Raw genomic sequence first — 8,797 nt, forward strand, 5'->3', positions numbered from 1 at the left:
TGAAAGCCGATCGTTTACAGGTTTGTCAGTTACCCTGCAAATATTTTATAGCAATTCTTCTTTATCTGGTTTAAGTGATTGAAAATGAAGGCAGTTAACTTGACAACAATACATTCATTTCATGCAGTCTCACATCACAACTTGCTTTCAGATTAATAGAATCTCCTTTGATATTAACAACTTATAAAACACTGGAAGTAAAATTGATGCCATCAGACTGAGCATCTGGTAGGATATTTGAGCATTTAAAACTGAACATATAAGAACATTAGAACTTAGTATAACTGTATAATCTAAATGGGGTTTATCTGGGTAAATAATATTTAAATTAGGCGGCGGTAGCTACAGTAAACCAGCACTCATTACTTCCAAGCGCCAAGGCGGGGTATAAAAGACAAGAGGAAAGCGGACGTAATCTCAAACCAATTAGACGACGTTTGTACAAAAGAAATTGTCCGTTGGGAGAACATAATGTGTCCCAAACGGCATTTTTTCTCAGTCGTCCTAAACACTTCCCCTCACTATGGCGCCAAGTCACAGAGCCGAGAGTGTTCCAAACCAGAGGAGGAACTGCCCTCTTCTCCCTTTGACCGTGTACACGCATAATGTGCATGTATGATATCCCAGGAGTCATAATCTCTGATACCACAGGACCCACAGACCTCATCAGTGAATTTTTACAAGAGTTCCATTCAACTCCAAAGGCATTTTTAAAGAAATGTTTCATTTCGTGTATGAATGAACGTTTCAAACATTCAGCCAGGAAAAAGTGGTTATATCGGGCTAAGTGATAAGTGATACCAATACGTTTTCATTGGAGGTAGAAAGAAATTGTGACACACGGTTTTGTCGTTGGATAACAATACTCAAACTGATTTGGATGGCCGTGGCATTTCCGTGGTTATCAAATGCAATTTAATTAGAGCTGGAAAAACGAAATACTTCATTCCAATTATTGCTATAAATCCAGATTGACCTTTGCTATAATGTAAGGCTAGCCCGTTGGTGTCAACTATAAACAGTGTAACATTTAAACAGTTACATTGTTAAAACAGGAGGATTACTGGGAGCGGGAGTCTCCCTTTAAAGTAATGTTTTATTTCCTTTCGCCGCTGTTTCCTTCTACAATTGAGGCGCTGGAATGGTGACACCGGAGTGAGTTCCAAACCCGCGCCGCAGCGACACCCTTCCTCTCCGTGCTCGCGTATCCTTGATGTCGCGGGAAGTACTTGTATTAAGATAGACCGGTTCTGCTCTGATTGTGACGCAGCCTCGCCGGGACGTAGGACGCGATTTGCGGAGCGTGTTGGGGGGCAGGCTTTCTAGGGCTTGGATCTGCACGTCTGCTGGTGCGTCACATGAAATTGCGCATAGTTGAAATGGCGGAGACCATGGACAGGATGGAGGTAAGTGAAACGCAGTGCTTAGTTTCCATAGCCGGCAGTCGTTATATATGATCAGAATTCAATGTAGATTATATCGATCTATATGTAGTAATATCGATCGACGTTCACAGCCTTTCGGTTTCAGAAAGGTGCGTTTTTGGTTCAAGAAGCGTGTCTACCGAGCTAACTACGTAGCTGCATGGTTATCCTTTGAATGCATACACACGCAGAGCATCCATTTTAGTAGCCAGCTAGATATCTTACTAAGTAACCTCATCTCAAGATTAATTGATTTTTATTTACGTGAAAGCTAATAAAAAATATTTAAATTTGTATTAGTATAACAGTAATATAACATTTGAGGTAGATATCTGTTTAGCTGGCTGGCCGCCAAACTAACCGTTACACACATATATTAGCTAGGTCGTGGATAACGTTAAGTTAGCTAGTTAGGTAGCTAAATCAGTTATGAAAATTCTTTGCTAGCTGTGTGTTATGCGTTGACATTTCAAATGGTAGCTTGCTAGCTAGCCCCAAGGGAATGTGATGGCAGGAAAATTGCCTAACGTCAGTCGCTAGTAGTTAGGAAGCTAAGTAATTTAACTGTTGATTTCGGTGAATTTGTCTTACTAAGCATCTCGCTGCTGATAATTAAACGCAATGAACTAACTACACAGCTGTTTCTTGTTTAGTTTTGGCTAGTTAATCGTCCAGTTGGAAAACCATTTAACGCTAGCCAAGTTACCGAGTTGATTTAGTTGGCTGGCTGGCTGGCTATCGGTAGCCTGCAATAGTGTGTCTGAGACAAAGCGTGTCTAACGTTTCAGAGCAACTCTAATGATTACATAACTACTTAACTTTATCTAGTTAGTTTAATTTAACAGGCAGAAATACTATTGGGTAGCTAGATAACTAAGTAGCCAAACGTCTTCCCTTGTTCGTAGGCTACTTGAATGAGTTTATTGCGAATGTAGGCCTCGGAGCCTTCCCATGAGGTACTTTATATTCCTTTGTACTTGAGAGCTAACGTAGTCTAGCTAACGATATCGCCCATAAGGAGATGGCTAGTAACAACCATAAGACCAGTTTACCTGCTGGCTACCTGCTACGAAAGGAAGTAATTGGTAGCTAATTATTTGCAGATGATTTGATAATCCAGTGGTCCGTGCTTTGTAATATCGCTGCAAAATGTTAATTAATTTCAGTAACCCCCAGGTTCATCCAAATATCACGTTAGCCAGCTAATTGTGCTTCTAAAGTGGTACCTGTGGTGCTTTGCGATTAAAGTGCCGTTGAATTTATTAAAGCAGTGTATTTGAAAGTGCATTTGTGATATTATCTTAGGTATGCCAAAGAGGTTTAACTGGAGAAAAGTACCGCCAACCCACTTTATTCTGCAGCACGTTGTCTGTAATAGATAGGACCGATGCGATGAACTGAAGAGCAAGTGTCACAGGGTCTTAGCTAGCCATTGTGCACTGCTGACTGGGAGGCAGATCAAAAATGGCCTCAGTGCCACAGATTACAAAGAGCATTGTTATTCAGATCATAATACAGTCTCTTGGGTTATTCATTGTGTTTGGGCACTTGTGTTGACTTCACTCTTTCTCTGTGAGGTGTCTCAGGGGGAGAGCTCAACAAAGCCTTCGGCGGAGGACATGACTTCCAAAGACTATTATTTTGACTCCTATGCCCACTTTGGCATCCATGAGGTATGTAAATTTTTCTGTCCTCTCGATTCATTCAGGCAGGCAGCTTGTCTGAATGTTTGTGTCTCTGCCCTGTCTTGCATGCAGTGTCATGCTTTTGGTCTATATCTGTCTTTGTGATGTCCTGTTTCAGTGAGTTTATCCTTTGGAAACAAAATGCTGTTGTTTTGTCTTGAAGGGCTTAGTTGTCTTAATTGTCTAAAGTGTCTTAATCTGTAGCTGTTTCTCAGCATATTCCTTTCATTCTGTGCTCCAAATGTCTGCCTCCACTGGCTTGCAAATGTAGTGAATGGGACATTTCCCATATTGCCTGTTGCTGTTGGACCAGTTCCTTGAAATTTGCAAAAATCACTCTCCTGTTTTTATGGCATGTACTTTAAGTAACCTTGATTAGATATCAAATTCACTTGTTCATTACTGTCCCCTGTGCCTGTCCCATCACCTTGCAGGAGATGCTGAAAGATGAAGTCCGCACACTGACCTACCGTAACTCCATGTTCCACAACAAGCACCTGTTCAAGGACAAGGTGGTGCTGGATGTGGGCAGTGGAACTGGGATTCTCTGCATGTTTGCTGCTAAGGCTGGGGCCAAGAAAGTCATTGGGGTGAGTTGACTTTTTCAGACACACAAGATCTGTGTCCATGGGGAAATTTTTGGTGAAAGGAAGACTATGTAGCTATTGAAACTTTAGCTAACAAAAGTCTTTGTAAAACACCTCCCAGTTTGAATAAAGATCTCTACTCAAATTTCTCAATTTATTTGCTTGCTCCTGCTTTGACAAGCTGGCTTAACTGACATTACTGATTTTCATCAATGGTAATAATATTAAAAGGTATAATGTCACAAAAGGACAGCTCAGTCAGAGGATAATGGGAACATTCAGTGATCTGTCTTGCCTTTTTCCTGTATTATCTAGTACTTTGCTTTACATCAAGAGAGTAAGCAAATGCTGATGCAGTTAGTGAAGGGAGTACTCCTTTGTGGGTGCCATCATGCTTTTCAAGAGGCGAACAGGCACAGAAAATGCGACCCATACCAGCCATCGTAAAAGAAGCCAGCAGTGCCGGCATAACTTGCTTTCACACCCTTGCCTGTGTGCTGTATTGTAGCGTACCATTCAGTGCTCAGTTTGAGAGTGCGATTGGGGTGTATCATTTTGTTGTACTGCTCTGTACTTATGAATAGAGTAAATGCTATAAGTACAAATGATAAAATTGCTAAAGTTCTGCAGCTCTTATCAGGGAACGTTTAACATGATATTAAGACAGCCGTTTGCAAAGAGAATGGGAGTCACAGAGCAAAAAGGATATGGGAAATATTTGTGCTGAGATGAAGGAAAGAAATAACATCTTGCAGTTACCAATGAGACAAAATTCTTCTCTGGATCTATTTTAAAGTAAAGCAAGAACAGTTTCCACGTTTTTGGCTTTAACTTTGGTCAGTTCTAATTTTTTAGTTCTAGTTCTTTGGTTCTTCTAATTTTTATTTTTTTTAAGTATTCATTTTTATAATACTCTAATACTTTGTAATCTTTAAACAAGAAATCTGTAAATGTGTCAAATATGACTGACTTGATCAGAAGTGGCCTTGAGTCTGTGAACTCTACTTAGCATGTTGGATGTCATGATCTTTGATGTTTAATATTAGAGGTTCAGTAGAAATGTGTGTGTATATACATTCTGTTCTGAGCAATATTGTTTAATATGTATTTTATTTCAATGTTAAATGTAATCAACAGTAATAACTACAGGATGGTGATATACCCTGGTTTCATCTTTCCATCTCTCATCCTGAATAATTTCTTGTTATAGATTGAGTGCAGCAGTATATCTGACTATGCGGTGAAGATAGTCAAGGCCAACAAGCTGGACCACAGTAAGTTCTGACATCACGCCATTCAATGCCCACCTTTCTTGTTCTTTTGTCAAAGCAGTCTTGTGTGTCTGAAATCAGAACACTCAGTCCTGAGTGTTGTGGATATCTTCTGTTGTGTAGTCTCTCTTTCACTCGCACACACACACACACATGCACACCCCTCTCTAATACATTTTTTTTCCACTGTCCCTAGTTGTGACGATTATCAAAGGGAAGGTGGAGGAAGTGGAGCTGCCTGTGGATGACGTGGACATCATCATCTCAGAGTGGATGGGCTACTGCCTCTTCTACGAGTCCATGCTCAACACGGTCATCTACGCCCGTGACAAGTGGCTGGTAAGTGACCTCATTTAGAGAGAACAGGACACAGGGCCTGTGCCTTCGATCATTATGATTGTCTGGCAGCACTGTAAGGAGAGGATGGCTTAGTCCACTCATTAATGGGGATTTTAGAGTGGCTCAGAATATGCTTACGACAAACTGTTGCAAGGTCTCCCTTAAAGGAGTATGTGTGGTAGTGCCAGTACAAAATCTGTGATCTTAGAATAGCAAGGTAATCTCTCTTAAGTGTATTAACACCCGTTCTCATTCCCTCACAGAAACCAGATGGGTTGATTTTCCCAGACAGAGCCACGCTGTACGTCACAGCCATTGAAGACAGGCAGTACAAGGACTACAAAATCCACTGTGAGTGTTTCCCAGTTCTCAATGCTTTCCCTGCTCCTACCCCATTATTGTATTTTATAGCCTTGAAGTCAGTGATTGTGATTGATTGCAGACAGTAATTTTGGCTAAACCCCTGTATCTTTCTCAGGGTGGGAGAATGTGTATGGCTTTGACATGTCCTGCATTAAGGAAGTTGCCATAAAGGAGCCCCTGGTGGATGTGGTGGATCCCAAACAGCTGGTCAGCAGTTCTTGTCTCATCAAGGTGAGAGATATCAGGTTGTGAACCTCTTTGAAAGGGAGCGGGTGTGCTTTTGGCTGGTTCCTCCTTATCTGCGTACAGCTGCCCACGGAGGCAAGCGCAGGCTCAAGTCCAGCTACTGTGTCTTTTGCACTGTCTAGAATTGGGATTAAGTCAAGTCATGATCAGAATGCATTCTTTAGATAACAGTGCTGATATAGGATAATTTTTATACATATATCCCTTTTTTGGGGGGGGGGGGGGTTGAAAGGTGAAAGGTTCTAACATAAACAAGCCAAACCCTGCAGAAAAATGATTTAAGGAAACATATAATGATTACAAAGGGTTTAAAACATTTTTAATTGGAAGTCTTTTTGAAGAAAAAATGGCTAAATTAGATTGTAGGTCGTTTTATGTATTAATGTTTAAAGCTGGCACAAAAATGGTAATACTGTATTGGCCATCTCAATGTTTCTTCATAGTCTCAAACCATATCTACGTTTCCCACGAAGATTCAGCAAAGAAAGCTTGTATCAATTCTAAGTATGTCAGTGAATTGTCTAGCCTTTGAACAAAACTGATGAATGTTCCATTTTTTTTTTCCATTCTCAGGAAGTGGACATCTACACGGTGAAGACTGAGGACCTCTCCTTCACCTCCCCCTTCTGCCTGCAGGTGAAGAGAAATGATTACATCCACGCGCTGGTCACCTACTTCAACATCGAGTTCACACGTTGCCACAAGCGCACGGGATTCTCCACCAGTGAGCATCACTTATCAGCTTATAAACTTTTTTTTTTTTGCAGCTTCAGTTTTCTCTTGATTACAGTGCATTATGTCACATTGCAAATTCATAGTAGATGCACTAGGAGTTTCTTTGACTAATTATACTGTAGTGAAATATCTAAAAAATCTTAAATGTCAGTGGAAATATTTACGCACTTACAAATTTGAAAGTAGTATTGGATGTAACAATTTGTTATTAGTGTTGGATGTTATGATTGTCGTCTTTTTTGTGTGTGGCAAAAGCCCCATTCCTGTGCTTGTGTTCAGCAAATGTGACTGTAGACCTCTCAATCTTCCCTAGGCCCAGAGTCCCCGTACACTCATTGGAAGCAGACCGTGTTTTACCTAGATGACTACCTGACAGTCAAGACTGGAGAGGAGATATTTGGCACTATTAACATGAAGCCTAATGTCAAGAACAACGTAAGTCTTTTTATGCCTTAATTTCCCCGCTGCCCAATGTTAGCACTGATTTGCTTGGTCATGTCAGTTTTTCAAAATTTAAACAAAACTATAAATTAGGTTGTAGGAATTACGAGGCTTACAGAAGAAATTCATTTCTAGAAACATGCTGGGGGCAGCTGGGGTGCCCTCAGTAATTTGAGTGTTGTAGTTCATATGGGGCTAATCATCTGTTGTTGTTGCAGCGAGACCTGGACTTCACAGTGGACATCGACTTCAAGGGTCAGCTCTGTGAGGTGTCCAAGACCTCTGAGTACAGGATGCGTTAGATACTCTGCCATTGAAAGGAAATGCAGGAGGTAGTTGTGGGGTTAGTGTGAGTGTGATGCATTCATTCTCTGCCTAAACTGTGACATAACTGTTTTACACAAGATTTTAAAGATTCTGTTCTGCTTTTTGTGAAATACTTTTGTTCAGAGGTTGCTAGTTTTTAAAATTTGGGTTTAAATGAAGATGAGGCCGAAGTAGAACACCAAGAAAATGCTGTGCAATACTCTCATAGAATGTGTTCGTTTTATGTAGGTGTACCGGCTTCTGTCCTTTTTAGTGACATGTTTCCCATGACCGTACTCGGCACTCGATAAACAATTTGTGCAAGCTCGAACACACATGTTTACACAACACACACACACACATGCTGACCCCTCAACTCGCCTGTATGTTGTGTTTGTTTAAAGAAAATCTCTCATTTGGCCACATGTTTCCATTGTAACTGTATGGAAGCCTGTTGACATGGCAATGCCCTCTCCCACTTTTTTTTTTTTTTTTGGTTTTGAAGACACACTTCCTGTAATGGTTTTCTTTCCTTGGCCAATCAGTGTGTCTTTTTTTTTTCTAGTGGGGCAACAAGCCTACCATTGGTGAATTTTGAATTACATTAAGCTATAAGAAACAATAACGGTAATAAGGGTTCAGTGAAAATGTTGTGAAAATTCTGATGAATTCTGACAAAGTAGTAATGAGACCTTCCTAGCATGGGGATTGTCTGTGATCCATGTCCAAGTTTCAGCCAGACTTCATTTGAGTGCTGCAGCTCTTCATTAATTGTGTTTAACACAAGGTGGCATGTCCCTGTTCTCATTGTGTTTGGCACGACACAATCTTTTTGTCCTCGAGGATAAGCGGATGCAGTGCAGTTATTAAATGGTGATGTAGTTTGTGCAGTTTGTGCTTAGAGGCAGAAGGGACATCAGTCTTCGGCAAGAGTTCAGCTTTTGGCTGAGTAGAGTGTGTCAGTGTTATCACAATCTTACAAAGGTACCAGAAAACGTCAGTGTTAAATGTTGAACTCTACAATATAGGTCAGAATCCATTACGAATGTGCACGACCCTCTCCACCATTCTCAAAGAAGAAACAAAAAGCGAGCATAAAGTTAGACGAGAGATGCAGGTGGAGATTTGACCCCTATCTGAGCTTTGACTGCTATATTGAAAGTGTAAAGGTTAAAGCGTAGCAGGTTTCTGATTCGTCCAAGGTGCTGTGTGAAATTGCACTCAGGGTTTGTAAGCAGTGAATGAGCTACAGATTTGACCACCGTTGTTCACCCAAGTGCAGCAGTCTGCCGGAAGTACATGTGTAGAAACCAAACGGAGCTGGTGTCTTCACCCAGCTGTTGCGTTCAGTGGGTTGGGTCAAAGCTCTGGTGGATTTAGGTCTCCAAAGGGAGGTGTAC

At 41.0% G+C, this 8,797-nt stretch overlaps 1 protein-coding gene across 2 annotated transcripts; it reads left to right on the forward strand.

Annotated features, from left to right (window-relative positions):
* The first annotated feature begins 1,311 nt into the window (after positions 1-1,311).
* prmt1 (protein arginine methyltransferase 1) lies at positions 1,312-8,467 on the forward strand. Of its 2 annotated transcripts, none has more exons than XM_036553283.1 (10): positions 1,312-1,406; positions 3,011-3,097; positions 3,544-3,699; positions 4,907-4,970; positions 5,164-5,306; positions 5,570-5,657; positions 5,785-5,900; positions 6,489-6,639; positions 6,964-7,085; positions 7,310-8,467. In XM_036553283.1, the coding sequence occupies exons 1-10, from the start codon at positions 1,359-1,361 to the stop codon at positions 7,391-7,393; spliced, it is 1,059 nt and encodes a 352-aa protein (XP_036409176.1). In that variant the 5' UTR covers positions 1,312-1,358; the 3' UTR covers positions 7,394-8,467. The 2 variants fall into 2 exon arrangements, with proteins under 2 accessions (XP_036409176.1, XP_036409175.1); XM_036553282.1 differs by having other exon boundaries at positions 1,315-1,406; positions 3,002-3,097.
* Positions 8,468-8,797: the final 330 nt, after the last annotated feature.

This window comes from Megalops cyprinoides, chromosome 19 (genome assembly GCF_013368585.1).
Source record: "Megalops cyprinoides isolate fMegCyp1 chromosome 19, fMegCyp1.pri, whole genome shotgun sequence".
Classification (NCBI taxonomy): Eukaryota; Metazoa; Chordata; class Actinopteri; order Elopiformes; family Megalopidae; genus Megalops; species Megalops cyprinoides.

Excerpts from the sequence above, each read along its gene's own strand:
- prmt1 (XM_036553282.1), top strand. The coding sequence starts at position 1,359 with ATGAAATTGCGCATAGTTGAAATGGCGGAGACCATGGACAGGATGGAG. Across the intron at positions 3,700-4,906 it reads GGGCCAAGAAAGTCATTGGG|ATTGAGTGCAGCAGTATATC; the intron begins GTGAGTTGACTT and ends TTCTTGTTATAG. Across the intron at positions 5,901-6,488 it reads GCAGTTCTTGTCTCATCAAG|GAAGTGGACATCTACACGGT; the intron begins GTGAGAGATATC and ends TTCCATTCTCAG.